A 25404-nucleotide genomic window follows, 5' to 3' on the forward strand; every position below is an offset into this window, starting at 1 on the left:
ACGGCCAAAAGTTCCTTGTCGAATGCACTGTATTTCGTCTCGGGTTTGCGTAGCTGTCTACTATAAAATGCAATTGGCTTCCAAGATCCATTTAACTTTTGCTCGAGAACACCTCCTAAGGCAACGTCCGAAGCGTCGACTGTGAGGGCAGTTGGTGCGTTTGGTTGTGGATGTGTAAGCATAACTGCATTTGCCAGTACTTTCTTAGTTTTTTCAAATGCACATATCATACTGTCAGTCCATTCGGGCAAAACCTTCGACTTCTTGGGCAGGCCGGAAAGTGCTGCGAATAGTGGTTGCATTATTTGGGCAGCTTTGGGCAAAAACCGATGATAGAAATTAACCATGCCAAGAAACTCTTGAAGGCCTTTTACAGATGAAGGGCGAGGGAAATTAGTTATCGCCTTCACTTTATTGGGGAGAGGAAAAGCACCCTCTTTTGTAACAGTATGTCCCAGGAACTCTAATTCGCTTAAACCGAATTTACATTTGGCAGGATTGATAACCATACCGTGACTTTTTAGCCTTTGGAAAAGATTTCGCAAGTCCTTTTTGTGTTGATCTTTAGACGTACTGGCGATAAGGATGTCGTCAAGATAGACAAATACGAAAGGCAAACCTCGACAGATGGTATCCATTAAACGCTGAAATACCTGGGCGGCGTTTTTAAGCCCAAACGGCATGCGGAGAAATTCAAATAGGCCAAACGGTGTGATAATGGCAGTTTTGGAGATATCTTGTTCATGAATAGGTATTTGATGATAACCGCGAACAAGATCCACTTTAGAGAAAATTGTCCTTCCCGCAAGACGGGCCGTAAAATCTTGTATGTTTGGGACTGGGTAGCGGTCAGGCACGGTCATATCATTGAGACGTCTGTAGTCTCCACATGGGCGCCATCCGCCGTCCTGTTTAGGTACGATGTGAAGCGCAGACGCCCAGGGGCTATTTGAGGGTCGGATGATTCCGAGTTCAATCATGTTATCAAACTCGGCCTTTGCCGCGGCTAGCTTATCGGGGTGCAATCTTCGAGCCTTTGCGTGCACCGGGGGGCCTTCTGTAACAATATGATGCTTTACCCCGTGTGCAGTGGTCGGGTTGCTGAATGTGGGGCGCGTTAAATCAGGAAATTCGTTCAAAATTTTGGCAAAATCGTTTTCGGCTACGTAGTGAAGGCAAGGCGGGGTGCCAGTAATCGTTCTGGTTGGAATACAAGCGTATGTGCTTGCCTCGATAAGTCGTTTGCCCCTGATGTCAACCAAAAGTCCGTGAGAGCGCAAAAAATCTCCCCCGATAATTGCCCGTGAAACATTGGCTAATGTGAATTTCCAGGTAAAATTTCTACCGCATATAGTCAAAGGCACTTTTCGTGTGCCATATGTCGTAATTGAGGTGCCATTAGCTGCCAAAAGTGCTTGTCCTGGTCGCCCGTAACGACGGTCATGCCCGGTGGCAGGCAGCACGCTGACTTGTGCACCCGTATCAACTAAAAAACTGCGTCCAGAGTTTTTGTCTGTGACGTAATAAAGGTTTGAATCGCCGACCGCCAAAGAGGTTACTGACGGTCGGCTATGGCGTTTTCCGAAACCACAAAAGAACATGGCGGGCGACATTTTTTGGCTTTCTTGCCGAATTTCCTGTGATAAAAACACATTTCAGACAAAACATGAGATGGTTTGAACGAACTGGTTTTTTGTACAGCGTTTGTCACCTCGTAGCCTTTTGCAGTTAAAATATCATCTGCTTTCCTTGCCAGCTTCCGAAAATCGTCGCCCGTGGTTGTTAAAATGTCTGTAAGTTGAGACCGGACGTCTGGTGGCAGATGACTGACGAACAAATAGCGAAATAAGAAATCAGGTGTCTTACCTACTGGATACAATGCAAGCATGTTGTCCATAAGTTCCGTTGCCGTTCCATCCCCTAGTCCAGGCATTGAACAAAGGCGCGCAGCTCGTTCAGGATCCGTTAGCGAACATTTAGTAGTGAGCTTCTCTTTGAGATCTTGGTACTTGTTCGTTTCCGGCGGATTATTGAGAACATTAAGAATGCTGGCAGCGGTATTGTCATCCAGAGCGGCAACCACGTAGTGGTATTTTGTTTCATCTGTTGTGATATTTCGAACAGCGAACTGCGCTTCGACTTGGTGGAACCAAACGGCAGGATTTTTAGTCCAGAAAATCGGCAGCTTTAATGATACCGCTGTTAGGCCTACTTTGTTGTCTTCACTCATATTCTTCGTTATGTGCGTATTCTTTTCTCAAAAGTATGCTTTTGAGGTCGGGGTCACCATTTGAAGCGAACTAACTTCTTTCTAACACGAAAAAGACTTTGAATTATGTTGATGTTTAATCCATAACAAAGTAATGTTAACGACAAGCGAACAGAAAACAGAATGACAAGTTATCGTAAGAAAAGCACGTAAGTAATCATGCGTGACAAAAACATAAACAATTGTGACTCATAACGGCAATTATTAGTTAAGTGGTTCGCCACACAGACATATTTTTGAAATACGGAACAAATTGATTAAGAAAATATTGAGACACACGCTGCTCGATAACCAGTACTGGTTTTTCAGCGTTTCCCTCCACCCTGAAATGCTATTCTTCTTTTATTTTATTCTGTATATGTACCTTGCGTATTTTCAAATGGTGGAAAAAATAAATTACTGATACTGATACCAGGGGAGAGGAAAGGCGATAAGACGGCTTAATGATATGGCGAACCACTGCCTCTCGTCCAGTTACCAGTCCTGGTCGGTTATGAGATTAGTTAGCCAGTTATCTGTTTTTGTAAGCATTGACTCGATGATGGTGTCGGCGTCTTGTTGTCATTTGACGCGTAATAACGTCAGAGAGTTATCCTGCACCCGACGATCAGCGTCGTAACTGACTACGTAATAGCTTGTCACCAGTTAACGAAAAACGCAAACAGCAACCCAGCAGGACTTGCATTTACCCGTTTAAGAATATAATTTTGTCTAGATGTCTCGATCAAGTTTTATGATTGAAGAAATAAAAATCCTATCATGATTCAATATGAATAAACTATGAAAAACCTGGAGAAATAGTACCGGTAATTATAATTCCATAAACCGTAAATGCAGCAATCAAAATGACGAGTCTTGATAACTCGGGTAGCGAGTTGGTAGTGTCATCATCCATGCATTTGATTAGCTTGAGCATTTTCTGCTGAGCATGTTCTTGATATAATTGCACAATTTTTCTATAGCTGGATAAAGCACATTTGGTTCATAAAAGGAAATACATATCCTCATTCCATTGCCATGAGAGTGGGAAAATGAACACCTGAAAAAGACATGTCATAGTTCTGTCTCTCCTTGTTAAGAATATAGTTTTCCCCCATGACCATATTTTTTGTTAATAAAGTATAATAATAAGTATGAACCTACATAAAGATTTTAGGTCACCTGTGTCTGTCTGTAACTTTTGTATCCCTACTATTTCTACTTTAGTTGAGGCCCAGGACCTTGGTTTATGCAAACTGGACAAGAAAGTACTTCATTTTGCTAGGTTTTCTACAACCACTAATTGTGTTCGTTTTTTGTTGATAAAATGTGGTAACGTTTCGTGTGACAATGAGGGCAGTGACTAAAGCACATAATATAACAGTGAATTCAAGAAAGAAATCAATAACTCAAGCCAACAAAAACTAGTATGTTGTGGTATTCCACAACAAAAATATCATACCAAAATATACTATACCTATCTCCAGTGATAAAGCCGAGTTCATTGCTAGCTGAGTCTAATACACTTTGAGACAATTTTCCCTCTGGCAGCACAACCCACAAAAATATTCCACCATCTGGACAACTACACTTCACACCATAAGAACGAAGTGAAGTTGTTATCAAACCTTGTACGTGCTTCATCTTTTCCTAAATAGCAAATTGAAATTTTGCATTCAGTCGGTAGCTGTAAAACACCTTTTTGGTTTACAAACGCTTCTTGGAGAAGACATAAATCACTGTATCATCAGACATGAAATATCATATCAACAGTATCATATACATTGCAGAACCAAAAACTTCAACCTTATTGATCTTCATCAAAAATATTACCAATGGCTTTAAGGTCAATATTAACATCCAAAGTACTTGAACAAAAACACTCGGTAAAATATTCAAACTGCAATGAAATATATTGGCAGAATTATTCAACCGAAATGATAGGCAACTGAATACGGAGACCAAATTACAAAGTCGGGTATCATATTCAATGAATAATAAGATAGCATCTTACTGCATAAAACTGTCTCAGTTTTGTAACATGTTGCTGTACAGAACCAGATTTCAATCCTGCTGTAACAATTGCGCTTGTGTAAGGATTCCGTCCATTTCCACTTAAGCTCAATAATATTTTGTTAAATCTTTCAAGAACATGATGTGGGATTTCGAACCAACCAAGACGCAATCCAGGACACAGGATTTTTGAGAAGGTACCAATGGAAATGACATTTCCTGAGACGTTTACATGAATTTTATTACAAACAAAATATTCATCAGTAAAAATTGTGTTTGAAATATCTGGGGGGGCTGTTGTTTACAGTATTGGTATTTCATCAGTCAGTACTTTATTTGTCACAAAAGTGTGAAGTACGACTTCAAATGATTAACTCAAACTAAACTGCATATGCTTCTATAACTATTGACTAAGAATTTGTCATCGAAATTACATTACTTAATGGTCTATTTTACGCTTTCGTGCCTCATGCCAAACTTATAGCAAAGCCAAAAATTACAAAGTGCCAACAAACATGAAAAAAAAACCATATAATATGTTATTTTTAAAACCAGTAGTGTATGCTTGCCTTTATAATCAGGATCCGATTTATTATCAAGATAAAACATTCTAGTTGGTGGTTTTGCAAGTCTGGGATCCTTAGAGTCTGGAGCAGAATACGTAAGAATGTTATACACATCGTCAGTTACCACCATAAGTTCATATTTTCGTGCTAATTTGATTAACTTTCTACAACGATCTGAAAAAGCAAATGAGTGCTGTTGAAAAATATTTCTGAATTCTAGAACAAGCACTCTTGTGCATTGAATTGTCAGAATTATATAAACTTATTTTATTGAAATTGGCACAAATATGTAAGAGGATTAAGTAATTTAAATCCAAAGAAATTTCTGAAGTCTAAATCTTCTCCATCATTCAAAAGAAAACCGTCTTGTATATTTGTATTCTATTATAGCTATAAGCTTTTAGGAGCAAAGACTATATTCAAGATTGATCTGCGTTACTACTGCTAGTGAGAAACATGTGATCTTGAAAATATAAATAGTACAAAAATAATATAAATAATACTCAAGTCGAGCTTACTCATAACTATACTATAACTCATAACTTACTCTAGTCTCATTTAAGTTACTATAAAATACTCGGCCATCGAGCTCTAGACATTACATGGGCAAACTACGGCCCGAAGGCCAAATCCAGACCGTTGGTTGATTGGCCCGCCTGATGCTTCCACAATCAAACTAAGACCAAATTTTGATGTTTTAGCTAAAAAAATAGCCTGAGAAATTTGTTGAGATTGTGATTAAATTTAGTTTTGTCACAAGGCTTACTGTTTTCCACTTTTGCTTTTGTAATTCTGTAAATATTGTTCATGAAATGTTACTTTTACGTAACACTTACATGGCCCGCCAGTCTAGGTGAACAAAAATTTTTTGCCCCTGGTGTAAAAACCTTGCCCACCCCTGCTCTAGAACCATCTACTAGTATCAATATACCTTCTGAAAGACAAATTGTAGTCGGGTTATGATATACTGGCATGACGTAGGCAACTGCTCGAAATGGATGTCTATCTGTCGAAGGTCTTAATGTGTGAGCTTCTAGGTATTTTTCCAGGTCATCCACAACCATCCCATTTTCATCCAGTTTGATTCCGACAATTTTGAACTGTATAAATAAAAAGTACAATAAAAAATAAGCAAAATATTTTCACCATCCAAATTGGGAGTGAGCAAATGATGCATAGAGAATATAAGAATATAAAGTGTTGCGAATGCTAAAGTAGTTTGACTTATTTGATGATGTTGATAACTTATCATAGTTGTAGTCAAGTTTATATTGAAATTGGGAACACAAAAATTTTAACATGCATTTTTACATGGGAAGGGAAGCCGCGAGGAACCAAAACTGGCATCGAGCAGTGCCACCCAAGGTTTAATATTTGATTAAATTTGTAAGGCGCGATATTAAGTAGGTATTTAGAACCCCGTTATCGTTGGTGAGTATGGCATTGGCAGCTGAACCACCAACAGCTTCCATTAGACACAGAGGTTATATGAGATGACCCCAGATAACTTGTGGGTTATTCACTGATTGACCAGGTAAACAAAGTTCAAAAATGCTGAACTGTGTGGAGATATCCTAGTTGCCGACACTGTGGTGGCATGTTTATCATGACATGACACTATTAATAATAGATATAATAAAAGACTACATATTGTAACCATAGGAATAAATTTCAAAAGATCTAACACCAATGCATTACATTATCCTAAAGTTTTGCAGATTTAATGATTAGGCAATCCATTCTTCCTGACACATAATTTCAAGTATTACCAATTATCAAATTATCCCCTTCTTTATACAACAAATTAACTAAAAAAGTCAATCCTACATCAAACGTATGGGATATTGTGTCTAGTAATGTCCAGTAGGTTGGATCTCCCACGAACAAGATATCACCAGGTTGAAAATATACAGATAAAAGATTGTGCAGTCCTTGACTTGATCCAGTGTTGACAAACAAATCTTTGCTAAACAAAACTGTATGTTAATAAATGAAATGGTGAGTGGTGAGTACAAAATAATCATTGTTTTTCTTGTTATGCCAAGAATAAAAATTGTAAAACTTTAATTCTCAAGTGACAAATTTCCATTGTGTTGTTCATCTGCAAAGTTAGAAGATTGTTCATGCACATAGCTGTCCCCAACAATTTCTGACTGAATTAGTAGAAGGAATTCATAGCTGGTCAGAACAGAGTTCGCCAACTATTGGCTACTGGCTGAATCTATTATGATGCCAATCAATTTTTTCCTACACAACTACTTGACCATCGCACAACAAGCATGATAATAGCAGCTAAATGCCTTTATTTAGATTGTTAAATAGGATAGTATTTACATATTTATCCCGAGGGAGAGGAAATCCTATAAGCCTAGGGCTTAATTATATGGCGAACCACGGCCTCTCGAGTGGTCCATTACCAGTCCATGTTGGGCATGGGAATACTGGAATAGTAGTCAGTTATTTGTTTCATATATATGAACCTGATGACTCGATTTGAAAATAATGTCACGCCTACAATAATTTTCCATCTCACCTATGAACAGGATTCCTATAATTGCTTGATAAAAATTTAGCAAGTTCTTCCTTGAATTGAAAATTTCCTGATGTACATCCGTATTGCAGAACTTCTTCACAATGAATATTTGTTTCATCAAAATGTTGAATTGTGGCATCCTTACATGAAAACACAGTTTAATGCATAGAAATAGTTCGTTCCAGTGCAAAAATCTCATCTTCAAATATTAGATCTGTAGATAGCACTCATAACAATTTAACAGGAGTTTAGAAAAGTTAAATAATCTAGAACAAAGAGTGATAAGTATCTGCATTCAATTGTATTGCCAGCGAACATTAGTTCCAGTCACCTTTATTATTTTTCCCACGTCACGAAGTGTAGCTGGGCCAGGTGCTCCAATCTGAAGTAAAACTTTATTATTGTAGTTTTCAGATCCAGCAGACTCTTCGAATCCATTCAAAAACTCAGCCATTACTGCATTAGAGTTATAATATCAAATAAATAAACTACAATAAATAGGTTAAATTGTGGAATTTAAGGTCGGGGTTGAAGGCTGATCCCCCACGTTATCCCAACTCACAAGCCTGAACGATGCGCCACACTGTAGAGTCGTAGACTTTGAGCCTATGCCTTTCACAGTACTAAGAAACAATAAAAAGAGTTAGGCCTACATCCAAAAACCCATGTAGACTACAATTTACCAAGCAAAAACTTTAAAGCTGCACTGAAATAAAATAAACACCAACAAGAGAAACGCGAATATAGGTCAGAGACCGAAGACTTATCGATTGAAAGCTAGGGGATCCCCCAAAACAGCGCTCTCATTCCATAGTGACACCTTGTGTCCAATCACAATTGGGATAGGATAGGATTTACATATTTATCCCGGGGGAGAGGAAAGCCGATAAGACGGCTTATCCATATGGCGAACCACGGCCTCTCGTCCGGTTACCATTCCAAGTCGGGTATGGGATTAGTTATATTGTTTTTGTTTTCGGAAGCATGGACTTGGTGGTGGAGGAAGCCGTAACCGACCAGTTAATATCTCGCTGATTATACGACATAATTTGCCCAAAATCAATAGGCTTCTGGTCCGAGATATGATGAATGCACATGCAAAATCTGGATTCAATCTCGCTTTCGTGAGATATCGCGTGCATCTAACAGACATACATACAGACAGACAAATACCTATCAACATACTTACCGATTAAAATCAATAAATAACAAGTAAAAGGGAATTCCCCTACATAACATGTTCTATGTCAGGGGTCGGCAATCTTTTGAACTCAGCGTGCCATTTTATAAATAATGAGCACCTTCGCGTGCCAAACATTTTTCTGTGTTTTGTTTGCATAGTCAACTACCTGATTTGAATAGTCGGAATCGAAAATTCCATTTCTCTTCTGAAACAGTCGCCGCGATTACGCGCTCCTAAAAAGATCCGACTTTTTTAGCGTATTTTCACTCGCGTAAAATATTCAATTCATGACAGCACTGAGAATCTATAAAATTCCCTTCTATACTGAAATAATTGTGTCCAACGTAATTCGCGGTTGCGTCTTCTTGCATCAAAATATAAACATTAGTCTAAAATACCGCTCAATCAGTTGACGTATAAAAATATGAGATAAACATGCCTGAGTGTATTTACTTTTTTGTGATCTTGCGAATTCGTTATCGATGTAAGAAAAATCCCAAGATCTGTAATAAAAATCTCGTAGAGTACAATTAAATACATATAAAGTATATCAGTAAATCAAAATACATATTTATGCCTCAAAATCCCTGCGGCTATCTTGACGGATAATAATGATTTTTCTGTTGTGCAAAATGATCAATCCATGACCGATACCGGCCATATTTAAAATGTATTGCTGTATTATAATTTACTTGTCTTCAATTTAACCTGCGGTTGCGTCGACAATATAAACGCATCACTACCCTAAAATACCACAGCAATCCGCGGGCATAAAACTGGTAAACTTCCCGATTATATATTGTTTTGATCCGCATTACTGCCATTTTGCGAATTCGACAAATCTGAGCGGTAATCGCAAAAATGACTCCGCTCTATCGCAATGCTGCCAGTCAGATTATTTTTTTCAAGATAAAACTGTTAGAAAAACCCTAAGTCTGCTATAAAATTCCAGAGTGTAAAATGTAATTAAAATTGATTGAATATACTTTAATTAATTACCTCAACACGACTCGGGAAAAAGTCGTGTTTCCAACCTTATACTATTAATCGTATAATATTAACACGAATATTCCCGACGGCAATTTAAAGTAATGGATAAAAATCCGCGCAACATTTTTAACCGTGTTTCTATTCTAGTGGCGTTATGATTCTCAACGCCGCTCAAACCTATGTGTGCCTTAGGCACACGAAATCGCGCAATTTATAATGCCCAAAGGAGCGTTTTTAATCTGTCACGGGCCTCATACAACAAAATATTTACGGTTTTATTTTTATTATTTTATATTGCCGCTTTTCAATGAAAAAATTTGCGTCGCCGATATACTCCTTTTTGACTTAAAGCAACTCGCCGTCGATTATTGTATAATAACTCTCAGCCAATTCACAATTCTGGGCAAATACGAATAGAAAGTAATTATTATCGTTGTCGTGAAATAGCTACTTTTCCTGATTCTGGGAAAATAAACACCGACCTAAAAGTGTTTACGGTCAAAATAACTCGTCACGCTGACGAAAATAATCGGCGATTTTAGCAAAAAGCTCAAAAGTATGAATTGATAAAATAATATTCAATATTTCACGATTTTCAAAAGGCAAAAAGTAACCCAACAGTAGTATAAAAAGTTGCGAGCAGGTGAACGAGTAGTTTTAAGTAGCGAAGCGTTTCCGAAAGTAGCCAAATCTGGCAACGCCGCACTGCATATACTTAGCTACACTAAATTCCCGTAAGGATTTAGGCCTCTGATCCATTGTTTTTCCGAAAGTAGCAAAAAGTGGCAACACTTTCGGATTCTCATCGATTCTGAATCTGCTTTAAATCACTTGGCGTGCCATGTGAAATCCTCTCGCGTGCCACAATTGGCACGCGTGCCAGGGGTTGCCGACCCCTGTTCTATGTCATGATCATAGAAATTCGTAATAAAACAATCAAGTACAGATTGCCAAGAAAAAACTTTAAAGCTGTACCGAAATAAATGCCAACAAGTGAAACTAGTAAAATGGAATTCCCCTACATAACATTTAATTACAAAATGGAAATACAACCATCCACGGCATATCTACCCTAGGGCAAAGCGTATATATATTATAATACAAGCGAGACTACGCTCAGCCAATGGATGCCATCTTGTGCCTATTATTCTCGGCCATCCAACACGGCGCCCTATGAGAAGTTCGCACACAATTATTGAAACGTACCTATTATTGAACTAATATTTTAGGTAGAAAAATTTTGAAGGTAGCGTTTTGAAGGAGAATCTTATCCGAACATGCTGATATCTTTTCATATTAAGCAAATTACATTTATAGTACATTAGGTTGTCTTTGAAGTATACCGGTACCTAGTTGTTTCCGAAGTTAGTTGGCCATTCTAATCGTCATAATTAACCATTTGACAATGGCTTCCTTATGATGTCACAGATGAAAAGTTGTATTTATTCGTCGAAATTACCGGCCGACTCAACTTAGCTTCAATAGCCGTTTCTATTTTCGGGTTAACATTTTTCGTATGTCAATCTCCATGATGCCCTACTGCTCAGCTACAAGCTGTGCTAGAATAACAAACGACATTGTAGGGCTGTTGCGGAGACATTTTACAGCGTCAAATTGGCGTATCACTACAAAATCTTCAAAAAAATGACCAAAAATGGTTCTACGTTGTGTTTGTGGTCAAATTTAACGCATTAGATAGTTTTTTATTCTTGATTTCATTATATATTTAGATAGCATATATCTTAAAGTTTAAAATCCACTCTTCGGCTTCATTCTAGCCCTCATAACAGCTGACTTATTCGATTCGGTACCACAGCACGACGAAATTTTCCATAAGAAAAGACTCCATTGTTTCGCGTTTCCCAAATATGGCACAAGATGGCGTCCATCAACTTGTTTAACATGATGCAAGTTGGGTGCCGGCCGTTGCCCCAGGGTTGGATTATCTGAATAACGGTTATCCGGTTAACCGAAAGGTATTTTGCTATCTGATATGCGGATATTATTGTGACGGTTAACCAAATAATAGAGAAGTATCAATAATGCATATATACGCATTAGTGATTTCTATGTTTTTTGTTGAGTGACGACTGACATCTCCCAGAACATATAATAACAACTTTTATTCACACTACTCTGCCTATATTTTAGCCATACGCCCCCTTTTCTATTGCGCAAAATATTCAATTTGTGGCCGACTCGAGCATTTTAAAATGTCTTTCCATAATAACTGTGATCAACGTATCTCGCGATTGCGTCGACTTGCGTTAAAATAAAATTGATTCTACTCTAGAAATACGTGAAAATACGTGGTGAGCTGCACGAATAAGTCCAGTTTTAATTGGTATTTTGCGATCTTGCGAACTTATCAAATTTGAGCTATTATTGCAATTCCAATGAGTATAATTTATTTAGTACAATAAATGCAGATGCAACATATTCGGGAAAAAAGTCGAGTGCGTCTCGTCGGTAAATAGCGCCGAAAATTGTTTTATTTTGCCCGGGACTGAAATCACCGTAAATATCTATCGTTAAAAGTGTAAATCTGAAACACACATTTTTGACTGAAAATAAGGCAGTAAATGCTAACGAAAATACCACGACTCTTGATTTATGGGCCAGTGATAGATAAAACAAAGCGCTATTCTATAGGTGCTGTTGAATCTCCAAAATTTCGTAATAATCCTATTTACTGAATTTGCAACAAGAGTAACTTTTCACGGGATGTAAACTTTTTTTTAATTAAAATTGACATAATGCCGATGTTAATTCCGTAAATAATCACGCGGCGCGGAAGAAAACAATTGGCGATGCTAACAAAATTAGCTTGTAAAATTAAACCGCGTTTATTAGTGACTTTTTCAAAAATTTTAAAAAGAAGGGCTGTTATCACATTTGTGGTTTTCATGGAACTTCCCCAAAATAATTTGTTTGTAGGATGGTCTATAACAGGAGTGTGCAAAGTGCGGCCCGCGGGCCAAATGCGGCCCGCGAGGGAAAATTGTGCGGCCCGCGGAGAAGTGCCAATTTTCAATGGTGTGCGGCCAGCTAAACTAGTTTTTAATTTAGTTTGATCTAGTTCTCTTTATGTTGCAAAGCTTATATTCGAGTCCAATTTATTATCTATGCAGAAAAGCTAAATGAGTTTTGGTTCCAGCCTATCAGTTGATTTTGTTTAAATCTAATATAGAATAAGATTTGACAGCAAAGTATTTGGGAATGAATCTTGGCGTATTATACCAAAAACATCTCAACTAAGATAACTTTCCACATCTGAGAAAAGTCATGGCTTCAAATATGGCACTTTTCGGTTACATATTTATTTCTAAAATGGGCGTCATGTCGAATTGCTAGCACTTGCATTTGAGCAAATTTAGATAGAAGTAGCCTGGAAAAGAATCCAACAGCAAATTTCTCACTAAATTCGTTTAAATTAGGTGTGACAATATATATATTTGAATTACAGTTTTAAGAAATTTATGCGTTTTCTTCAAGGACCCCTAATGATGACGACTTGAGATCGATAACAAAAATATACTATTTTGTGCCTGCAACTAATAGAAAGCCTATGTTAAATGAATGTGCGGCCCGCGGTTTTATCCAGGTATTGATATTTGGCCCGCCTGCGAAAAAGGTTGCACACCCCTGCATTAGAGGAATCTTACAATTCACATAGGCTAGGCTAGGGTCAAGAGATTACCACCGATATAAGCATATTCGTCATTATCGCAACCCACTTGTTTTGCCGAAGGACTGCACTTGATATACCGTATATGCTCGTTTTATAGCCCGGGCCCATATTTTTTTAACCAAACTCACTAACCGGGCCCTTATTTAATCCGGCCCTTATTCAAGCACGGGCGCTTATTGTTTTTAAAGTAAAATTATACACAAAAATTACGGTATCTTTGAAGACATATATTTGACGACATTTTTCCATGTTAATTTATTCACGTCAAACGCAAATTATTCACGTCTTTTTAAGAGTAATTCCTTAAATTTTTCTACGCACCGCAGGTACAAATCCGCAAAAGAAGAACAGTTTTGCGACGCCCCATCAATATCGAAACGACGCACTTGGGCGTCGCGACGCCCCAGTCCGAGAACCACGATGTTACGTAATCAATGCTATCTGTTCACCAGCGCTTAAAATTCAACAGCGTTGTGACAAAAGCTCTTCTTATTTCTTATTGTTCTCTATCACTGAAAAATCAGCTTTTTACATCGGGCGGGTATTCAAGCACCGGCCCTTATTTATTTTTATGTTCTGTTCACACGGGCGGCTATTCAAACCCTTAAATCAAGATCGGGCGGTAAAACGAGCATATACGGTAAGTACTTTTGTAGTAGGCTCGTGAGCTAATTTTCATGATTTTTCTTACTCAAAACGTCTCTCTGATATCTCGGCTAAACATTCGGGGTAGAATCTTATGACTTTGGTGGAGATACAAACGTGGCGATAAATGTACGCAATAGAAGTAAAAGTCAAAATAAAAAATTTTACTTACATTTTTAAAATTATAATTCCGACTGTGTGTGCAGCTGCCAGAATGCAACGTTTTGGCGTAGTCTCGCGGCGATGCAATAGGTATTTCAATAAAAAATACAGAAAAAAATTGATTTAAAACAAGCCCTTGTTTTAAAACACGATGTTTTTTTTAGAATTGATAAAAAACAAAACCCTAAACTTTTGATGCCACTGCTACCATTGCGAACACATGACTGCTCAAATTTCAGTAGGCCTGTCTAATATACAATTTCCTCCAAAGGCGATTCTTCGCTTGCTCAGAATTAGAACAAATTGGGCATAATTACTCTGATTTAATTAAATAACTCTCGCATAGTGCGGAAGTTATTGTAGCATCGTTTGTCAGTCTAGACACGCGACTTCATTTTTAAACCTTGGCAACGGAAAAATCTGCATTTGTTACATGATAATATGCCCAGACTCAAATACTGTATGTGTATACTTACTATACTATATTGTATTTTGCGCATGTAAGGTACTGTGTTTCTCCTGTTGTAAAACACACAACTGTTTCGGGGCAATTTTGGGGGGTATTTCAAAGAAATTCACTCAACATCAGACGCGATCGACTGCTCGAGACGCGGCGTCTCCAAAATGTCGTGTCCCACTTCTCTGGGACACGTGGGACAACTTCCGCACGTTAACTAATCTGGACAATTGGCCATGGATAACCAAAGGCATCTTAGTACAGGGTGACTTAAATAAATAGAACCCATGAATTTCCTAATTACTTCTGTGAAAATGGAGTAAATGATTTGATTTTGTTTATACTTGAGATTCTGTTTGTGTATGAAATATATCCCAAGATTTCAGTAATGTAGGACGTTTTGCACAAAAGTTATGTACTCTCTAGAAAATATTCAAAATATCCTCTTATGTATAAAAGACAGACTTGTATCCGCTGCGCAAAATAGTCAATCCCCAACCCAGTTTTCTGCTGAAGTGAATTTTCTGCTGCCGGGGTACGCCAATGGCAAAAACATTGATTACCTGGGTACAACACCTCCGCAAAAAAGACCCACAGAATGGTAAGGCCATTTACGAACATTGCTTAGCGTAGAGGGACTGATTGAGTTGATTAGTGGTTCCAATAAGATCATAACGTGTTTATCTTTTGATGACGTTTTACGTTGTCACGCAGACGTTGCAAACGTATCGACGCAGCATTATTGCGACATAGTCCTATTTAAGAAGATTTTCGATTAACCTCGGGAATTCTAAATTATCGCCACGCGGCTTCGATGAGTTGACACCGTCTGACTTGTATCCAGTGTAATTTATTGCGCTATGAGTTGTTTATCATGTTTAGTATTGGGTTTAATATTTGAAGTTTGCGGTTAGGATTAACGATTTGGGTTGACATTATTAATTTGGTTTAACATTAAGGGTTTATACTGGGGTTATATTGTAGAGATACACGTTAGGGTTGTATTGAGGTCCAAATAGAGTGATAACTGCTGTTTCTTTATATTTAGTCACATGAGTTAGGTTGTATTTACTTTGGATTATAATTTGTTGAATTGAGTTGCCTGGAGAACCTAAGCATTCGGTATGTAAATATTGTTCTTGTATGATTTATTCTGTATTTTAGTATTGTGAATAGTATTTTATCCTATGTGATTTAATCCGTACATAATTGTGCTATATGAGCTATTTAGTTTTATCTATTATTTTGGCAGAAAGCCGTTCCTCATACCCGGTATCAAGATTTACGTTCCGTTCCTTTACGTTCCTGATTTGATTTGAAATGTATGTTGATTGTTAATAAATATATTCACCGATTCCAAGTTGAATTATATTGGGGCAGCACTTGGAAGGTACAGAAGAATCTGGGGGCACTTCAACCGGCTGTTTACAGACTTTAATTGCGTGAAAGCACGGACTAGTTATAACAATTAGCAGACATAAATTTGGGGGTCAGGACTGGGTTGTTGGGACGCGTTTTTGAAGTCTCCAATCTCTTAATGTGCGTGAGAAGTAACCAGGATACATAAAAATCGAGCGCAACAGATATAGTGCGACCCTCCACATATCAAATCACGACCTTGAGTGGATTATCAGCAGAAAATGTGACGTCGAGTGGGTACCTTATTCATTAGACTTGAACACATCAGATTTTTATCTGTGGAGGTATTCGAAGGACAATGTGTATCAGAACATTCCATCAAACAAATGGTCAACGCAAAACCGCAATTGCAAACAAAATCGGAAAAAATCCCCATAGAGGAGTGTGTGTGAGTGATTTGACGATTTTGCGCAAAGCGTGCAATTCTGACTCTTTTGCCCTGGAGGTGATTTGGAACACATTCTAGATAGAACATATCTTTTCAGCGAAGCGTCTAAATTTCTGAAACTTTCTGGTTGCCATCAGCGTCCCGTTTTTGGGGGGTCACCCTGCATCTACAAGGCGTATCAATTTGATGCATTGCATGCAGGCACACCAGAGCGAATTATACAAACTATAGTAAAACCACAATGTAAGAAGATCCGAGAAGAATTACTATTTCGCAAAAGTGCATGATAACAGGAAATACAAAACACACTCGCCATACAATAAAATACTTTGAATATTAAAATGAACACGACACGAGAGCTTAACCGTGAAAGTGGCTTCGGAAGCGAAGTTGATCATATTGTTTAAAATTATCGGCAACTCAAATAAAAGTATTTCTTTGTTTCTCTACGAAAGAGCCAATAGTTTTCAACACGATCTTCTCGTTTCTTCGACGTATCAATAAGAATCTCCAATTTCGCATCTGAAGTTGCATATCACCGTCACCACCATGCAATTATATAAATCAGGAGACAAAACAAATACTTGAATACAATTTGAAAGTGGTGAAAATATGTATTTTGTTTTTCTAGCCAGATCTTGACTTTCGGATCCTGTTAGCTATGCTGTACTTCTCCATAAACTACAGTAGAACTGACCAGGGTTTATGTCTGGGACCATTATTCTTCGTTTTGTTCATTAATGATATCCCTGATTACTCTGGCGTATTGATCAATTTGGCAGGGTTTTCATCTCATGGTACATCATTCCATATTTTTACTCCCGTATATCTAAATCAATTTCAGTTTTAGAATGTAACAAACGAAATGAATAGAAAAATGATGTAGAATTTGATCTTGTGTTGCATGCGTGGATGGATGCTACTTCGTCTGGGAAAATAGCCATCAAATACAATAGCTAAGATATCTGAGCATGAGCTTACAGACCTTCAATTTATCAATATCTGCAAGATTTAGAGTTCGCTGGATAATAAATATACTCCGGCACTGTACATATAACATTGTTTTTCTATGAGTCAGACAAATGGATCGATCAATATTGGTCATTCAGTTACAGAAGGTCTCGTCAGTCGATGCTGGGTAATGCCAACTTGCGGAAATTTATTTGGGGTGACCAATATGGAACAACTTAGTTTTTGAATTAATCGTCGACAACTGTCAGTGTAGTTTATTACGTAACTGCGTTGGTCGAAAGTTTCCTCCTACAACTGATTCACATGCGTGGTATATATGACAGTCCCATTTGTGATATAAATCTTCTTGAATTTTTAAAACTTCGGGTATATGGGTAGGCGTCTTCTGAGACTTTGTTTGTAAAAAAAACGTTGTAGCCTACCGTAATTCCTTCTGAATATACAATAACTAAAAAATTCAGATTAGCTAATACCTTCCGGCAAATCTGGTGGCATGTTTAGTCAGGTATGATTCAGAACAGATCGATCGTAAAAGTTGCGAATGATCAATAATTTATTACAATATTTACACATTTTTCACGTCGATGAAAATTATTCCGCCGTAGATTTTACCAACAACACCCGCTGTATTCGACTCGACATTGACATACATAGCTCGCCAATTATTAGTTGTGTCTGCTTCAGATAAACTACAGATGCAGGCAATGTGAGAACCTTTGTAGATAAAGGTACGTGTTCTCACTATGGTATTTAATGTTCTGTTAGTCGACCGTAGGCCATAGGCTGATAAACAAAAACAGATTGTTGCTGATAAAATGTATATTTATAAAAGCATCCTTACGATAACAGCAAGTAATACAATCCCCAATACAAAAGATTCAAGATACCCTTCGGCAGCCAATAATATGTGCTTCCTCGTTGCCAGCCATACCCTAATTTACATATTTTGTACATATTTGTTTTCCTTCGTGCGCATTATTAGCGCTCGACTGATTTACTGTTTGTTTGGCAATGGTTTTTAGTCAAATTGAGGCAGTGTAGTTTAGATCAGTTACCTATTTATATTGCTATATGCTTGTTTATTTATATAAATTTACCATTATCCCGATCAGGCATGGCAAGTGGTTTAACTTCTGTTTCTCCCTCGTATGCCACTGTTATTGTAGGTGAGCGATCCACGGGCAGATATTATTGCCCCTTAAAATCTTGTAAGCTCGAATTTGTATCCCCGACCCTACTCGTTGCGAGACTGATAATTCAACATTCCCGAAAAATTTGGCTTGTCACTCAAATCGGTTCAAAGGGGGACAAATACCTCGTCCGCGGATTGTGTGAACAATTTGCTCACTCGATTTCAATTCCCTAGTACAGGGAAAGTTCCATTTTCGACGTGTACGTAAGGGAAAAGCTGTTCCCCATGATGGTGAGTTTGGCCGCCTCTCCACTACCACGACTAAAACCTCCGTTCCACTTATATACACTGGCACAAACACCCTTTTTCTTTGCTCATTGCCTGGGTGTCATCAGAAAGCTCCCCGGTACAGCGAATAAAAGAGCGCTGTATAGACATATCCCGGGTGTACAACGGCTTCAGCAAGCAGAACTTTCGCTGGATCCGGTATGCGGCAGGTGTTCTATGTAAATGCAGGGATCATTCATTCCTCATTCCTGTAAAATCCAACTGGGTTGCCTGCCGCCCGGTGTGCTCTCTCTCGCCACTCGAGCAATCGGGTCTCGGGATTCCTCTCCGATTGTCGCCTTTTTCCAATCTTGGGGTTGTGGTCGGCCGAGTCGCGCCCTTCAGCTCGAGTTCTCCCGTTTCTCTCTTCCTGGAGCAATCTGCATCCAACATTTGTTCATCTTCTGCCGCAACTTCTTTTCCAGGCTCCCCATCCTATTTCTCCTGCTTCCTCATCCTCAAATCTGAACCAATAATTTCTATTTCTCACATTCTAAAAACACCAACCCACCTTTATCCTCTCCGGATTCAGAAACCTATTCTACCTCCAAATTTAAACCGTAAGAAAAACACTGTCACTTTCTATGCTTCTTTTTCCTCTTCTTTGCCCGGTTTGTCCCGACAAAACCCATTGAGGCTGGCGACACCAGAATCTCCCACCGCAAAGTAAAACCCTTCGCCCTTCCTATGGCCGTAAAGACTGCGCCCCTCGGTCAAATCTGACTTCCAATAAAGGCATTTCCGTCTAAACGCGCCTCCAGGCCCGTGCGCCGCTATGCCAATAGGGACTCAGAAAGGCAGTCCTTGTTGTCGTGGCTGCGTACGGCATAGGACGAAGCTTCTCCCCGACCCGAACCTGATCCACACTTTTACTGTAGTTACCCCGCCGCCCCAAACGAGTAATTGAAATCGGGGAGTCGGCAAAAAATTCCGGTCTTGGTGGCCAGGATTTTAACGGACTAGATCATATGATGTTGTCGTATCTGCGGTCTCGTGTCCGACCTCGCCTACTCTCGTGGTTAAGCCTGAGCCCGTAGTTACCGATATTCCGGACCCTCTTGTGGTTACAGCAAATATTAATGCCTACCCTCACGCTAACCATGACACATCAGAACTCATTTTCTGCGCCGGATGATCGCCAGAGTTCATCTCCCCAGAAGGGCGCGGTTCCTTTGGGTGTTCTAAACCTGGAGGAGCTGCGTCAACTGTCCCGCATGGTGTATGAATCTGTCAATGTCTTCATCAGACGAGGCGTTCGTCCATCTTGAAGAGCAGTTTGAACTTTGGTCTCCCCGTGCCACTGTTTTCCAGAGTGCAGGACGCCGGCCCCAAACCGTTATTCACGTTCAGCCCAGAAACGGGCCAAATAAAACAAATTGAACGGCGAACGTGGGTATCAGCCGGGTTCGGTCCTCAGTTGAGGGCGGCTTCCTGGAGAAATCAGAAAATCACGGTTAGTTCGATTATCGAGGATTCTCTCGGTGGTCTGCGCTGCTCTATTTCATCCTCGATACTAGAGGAGAAAAACGCACTGATTCGGCTCCGCACGGAGATGGTGACTGGGCGATGCCTTCGTGGATGACCCAAAACGCTTACCCCCACGGTAACGTGGTGGTGGAGGTGGACATGGCTGTCAGTGCGGCGGAAGTTTTTCGGTCATGCGGGATTCAAAAACTGGCCGAAAAACTTCCGAAAGCGTCGTCGAGCATGTTTCCATGGTTGATTCGGTCATTACGGATGCCAAGAAACATGAGCGTAATATTTAGGTGGCGTGGCTTGACATTCGTAATTGTAACGCTTTCGGGTCGGTAATGCATGGTGCGCTTCTTGAGGTCCTGCGACATTTTTGTGCACCGGGGTACATGTTCGAAACGGTTGCTAACGTTTACAGGGAGAACTCGTTCACCATTCGAACTATTCACGTCCCCTATTCCATCTGGTAGAGGAGTTCGTCGAAGATGCCCTATCTCCGCTATCGTTTTCAACATGGTGATGGAAGTTCTCCTCCGGGATGTAGAGGGTTTGTCGGACGTCGGTTACCAGTTCCGATGTGACCGTCAACGGCCAGGGCTACGCAGACGATTCTGCTTTGTGTTCGTCGTCGCGACAACAACTGGAGGTGCAACTCTTAATATGTGGAGAGTTTGCGCGATGGTCCGGAATGCAATTCAAACCATCCAAATGCCGTATTCTTGTCTTGGTACATTCAGGAGGCACGATGGTCGTGGACAGTGAGCATCTCCATCTTGATGGTGGCGAGGTTTTTGTTCCCAATCAGGGTGACTTCTGGAGGTATCTTGGCAAGAGCATGGAGTACTGGATCTTCGGACAGAGTGGGTTTTTGAACCAAATTTAACTCTTTGAACCCTGAAAGCCGCTAAACCGGCTTTCCCGAGAAAGTCTTCTGACGCTGAAAGCCGGTTTAGCGGCTTTCGCATCCCGTAAGAGGTATGCAACTTTGAAACCTCATATCTCGCGAACCATTTATTATATTTAGACAAGTTTTACATCGTGTGGAAGATAATCTACAGGACTAAGTATAATTTTAAAATTGAGATAAAATATTGTGATCATCTTATGAAAATTGGCAAAATTAAAAAGCATAAAAAACTTCTGAAAATTGCTCAAATCTAATTGACAAAACTTAAATTTGTTTTCGATTAAACCTAGTACATTATCGACAAAATTTGTAGAATTTGAAGATAGCTTTCCAGTGATACCATTAGATTGAACTTATGTTGCACCATTCAAATTTTAGAAGCATTTTTATTCGTGATTTTGTTTGTCGCAAGATCGAGGCGACGTCAAGGTGACGTAAATAACGACCTAACACATTTACGCCGTTACGCAGCGACGTTAAGCAATTACGTTGGCACGTAGCACGTTTACGTTTCATACGAGAAACACTTTTCTTCGCATGCTCGTAACGTCATTTACTTAAGTTCGTATTCGTGAAGCGACTTACGACTTGTAAACGATACACGGGGAAATTTACGCATTACATCGGTTCGACTAAAACACACAATACGCAGTGTTATTGCCGTTTTAATTGCATAAAGATATGGAAAATACGAATAGCCAAAATAAGGATTTTTAAAAACAGAATGATGGAACATATCGATGGATGCATTGTTTAGCGCCATTGCTGAGTTTTATTGTGCCATATTTTCTTCTTCCGATAGATGAATACTATCAAATATTTCATCTGGACAAAGCTTTCGTTTAAAATCCATTGTAAATATAGCGATATCAGGAATGTAGCGTATATGCAGTAATTTCGAAAATCTAATGAGGCTGCAAAATGTAAAACACTGACCAGGTGAGCTACTGGTGCCACCATGTCTTCCGTGTACCCGTTATCAGTTTTTTTTTATTCAATCTTCATGATATCCAACGGTGAATAATTAGCCTTGATGTTTCCGGCGTAAATTAAAAATAAAATACCTCATAAATTCATGAGGATCAAATATTTCGTTTTGGCCATTCATTTTCGTCCCATATCCAAATAGTAAACGTATATAAAATGGCCTTTATATTCTAGCAATTTTACTATGTTCGATCAAAATTCGTCTGAAAGGGTTTTATCTGCGGCCGAGGATATGATACTAATGCAATGAAGACACAATCTGCACTCAAGCTGTGAACGACCAGATGTGCAATTGCGCAATATACCTCACGCAAAGAGTTACGCACGATACGTCGCATGAACGTTATCACGACAATGTCGTCGTCGCCCTTTGCGTCCTTACGCAAACTTGGCGTCAAATAGTTGATAAATTTTGTTCGCAAACCATTTGAATCGATAGTACAAATTCTGCAATAAAATGAGTTATGCGTATGTTAAGAAAGTCATACGTATATTCTCCGAAAGGTAATTTTGTATACTTTTCAAAATTGTACTTATATTGATGATACATTTCTAAGAAATGTATTAAATATTACCAAAATACAAAAAAATTGTAGATGGGGCTACAAATAGGCTTACACATCTCATCAAAACATCTCGTGAAAAATAATGCCAGTTAAAAATAAAAGACTAGATAAGCTTTTATATGATATATTACAGACCATCTGATATCTAATGGTTTACAAGTTATTTTGATTTAAAATTAGGGATATTACAATTTTTTAACGCGTCAAATCGATGCGACGCCGTGGGAGGTCAGGGTGAGAGAGTAGCATCGTTCTGGGGATTCAGAGTTCAAAGAGTTAAATTTACATAGCTGTTGGCGCTGAAGAGGTTTGTTCTAACAAGATTCTTCTTCCAACTGCGGATTCGGTATTTTTGTCGGCGCGATCTCGAGTGGCTAGATACCAGCATCCGTCGTTTGATAAGAACCGTTTTCTGGTTACCAGACCGAACCTGTCAGCCGTTTTTTCACGCCACGGCTGCGGCCGGGGGTCTGAGCGTCCTGAAAGTTGCCCGTGAAGCTGACATATTTCGGGTTGTTGGGCGTTTAAAACCTTGAACTCCTCCGACCACATGGTCCATTCCATAAAGAGTTATGTTGCTTCATTGCTCTTGCCACTGGCAAGATGGTGGAGCATTTGTGGTGGAACAGTTATGCCATGGGGAACCAGACTGTTCTTTGTGCTTTGGGAGTGGCTACGGCGGTCTCCCGTAACTGCGTTGAAATTCCATTCGGGGTTTCCATCGCGTCTGGGAGGCCTGATGTGGACTTCCTGACAGTGTCGGCTAATCTGACTTCACCCTCTTTTATGTCTTATTTTACTTCATCCTTCTTGGTATGTATTAGTGTGTTTGCCAGCTTGCGTGTGTGTTTCGTAATTGAATTAGTCATACTCGCCCGGTTGATTCCCACTAGTGGTTTCCCTTGGTCGTTTGAGCCCATCGCTCCTTAAATTAAGTCCACTTATCCTGTGGCACAAAATTAGTTTGTTTGTATTTTATTCCTTTCCACTTGCCACTTGCCTCCACAAATTCACGCTTGGTGATGGGCTTGGGCCCACATAGATGCAATATATATATATTAGTTTATACCGCTCGCCTTAATTGTCCCAATTTTAATTAGCAGTTATTGCAACACTTTTCCACAAGGAGTTATTAGTTTGGTTATTTTCATTTTAATCTGATACTTAATCTCAAAATTTTCCACTTTTATTGTTTCCGTATTTCACCCAGGTTGATAGGGAAAGGCGAGCGGTAATTATAATTCAGTTACACTTTCTCCATTATATGAATCCATCGCTGAGTTTGTCACTCCCTCGCAACAATTTTATTTATGTTATTTTTGCATATAATTTTCTTTCCTATATTAATTAATCAAATAATCATTGCTTAAGTGCGGGGAGAAAAATCTATAAACGTAGGCGCTAATGGCGATGCATCCGCTATATAACTTTGTCGCTTACCCAACTGGTAGACTGTCAATCGGAGTTCCAGACGTTATTGAACTATAAGATTTCTGAATCAGATCTCAAAATTTTCAGTTTTTCGTCCATTTTTTATTTGATTGTTCTAGAAAATCTGGGATACGATTAAAGAAACGGAATGTCTCGCTTGTTAGAATTGATGATGGTGACAGTGTTTGAGTATTTTGTGACACATGTTTATTGCAGGACAACATCAATCGAATTTTGATATTCAGAACGTAGGCTCACAAAATATTGTAATTCGAAACTTACACACACTTTCTTAGAAGTAGAATCAGGTTTTCAAAATAAGATAATGTATGCAAACGTATTTTTCATATCCGCCAAGTTTAGTGCGGCGGGATAAAAACAAGTTTTACTGCTTCATGTTATAGCGGTAACGTGACAATGACATATAAATCACCTGGCCTCTAAATTGTGGGTAATAATTATTGTATATTTGAAATTAGACATGACAAATAGTTCAGGTATACGGAGGGAGGACAGGAGAAGTGAATGGTAAAAGAGTGACAAGCAACGTCGGTTTACTATTAATTACCCTCGCTCGATTTTATCCCCCGCTAGTAGGACGCAATGGAAACAATACTGTAGTACTTGTACTGCTCTCTATGTTAGTAGTAGCAGGACAGTTACCATTCCTCATGTAGTTTATCAATACTATTGTTGTTATATACAGATACAGAGGGTATTAAAAGCAGATTTTAACAAAACTGCTAATGACGTTTAGCCTGGCTATGTCATTCGTTACTACGCCGTTCCTCATAATTTTCGTTAGAATTCTCAAATTTGGATAACCTTCTACTTCTGTAAGTGTTTGATGTTTTCCTCTTATCACATATAAAGCAGAATCAAATCTGCCGCTCAATGAGCACATTTTGTTACTATTTCAAAAATCATCTAATGCTACGAAATCATTATCAATGCATCCTTTCAGAATTTAATTTAGAAGTGTGTGATTAAATGGGCGTCAAAGAATACTCCAACCAATTTGACCGAAAACTACCTCGTTTTGAGAGTTTAAATATATTATGCGGGCGAAGTTCGGCCATGTATATATATATATTTATACATTTTTGCTTATGAAATACTTCCCCTACATAAACATTAATTTGTTGGTTCAGAAACTACTCAAATGAACGTTTGAATACATACAGACATTTTCAAAACAGCGTCTTTGTTTTATTTGTCTAACTGCTGAGTAGGCTCCATTTCGGTCTTGTTGTTTTAACTGTTCTTTCACATCGGTATCGACGCAACAACTTAATTCATTCATTTTCTAGTCAG

The 25404-nt window shown here is 38.9% G+C and overlaps 1 protein-coding gene across 4 annotated transcripts; it reads right to left on the reverse strand.

Annotated features, from left to right (window-relative positions):
• Positions 1-2468: 2468 nt before the first annotated feature.
• On the reverse strand, positions 2469-14150 carry LOC120326668 (uncharacterized). Of its 4 annotated transcripts, XM_078111748.1 has the most exons (9): positions 14042-14150; positions 7692-7816; positions 7361-7500; positions 6655-6793; positions 5759-5927; positions 4831-5001; positions 4263-4480; positions 3726-3898; positions 2469-3308 (listed from the first exon to the last, which is right to left on the reverse strand). In XM_078111748.1, exons 2-9 carry the CDS (start codon positions 7812-7814, stop codon positions 3173-3175), a joined length of 1269 nt encoding a protein of 422 aa, XP_077967874.1. In that variant the 5' UTR covers positions 7815-7816; positions 14042-14150; the 3' UTR covers positions 2469-3172. The 4 variants fall into 4 exon arrangements, with proteins under 4 accessions (XP_077967874.1, XP_039248928.2, XP_039248930.2 ...); XM_039392994.2 differs by lacking the exon at positions 14042-14150 and having other exon boundaries at positions 7692-7942; XM_039392996.2 differs by lacking the exon at positions 14042-14150 and having other exon boundaries at positions 6655-6788; positions 7692-7847.
• Between the last annotated feature and the right edge of the window lie 11254 nt (positions 14151-25404).

This window comes from Styela clava, chromosome 4 (genome assembly GCF_964204865.1).
Source record: "Styela clava chromosome 4, kaStyClav1.hap1.2, whole genome shotgun sequence".
Taxonomy (NCBI): domain Eukaryota; kingdom Metazoa; phylum Chordata; class Ascidiacea; order Stolidobranchia; family Styelidae; genus Styela; species Styela clava.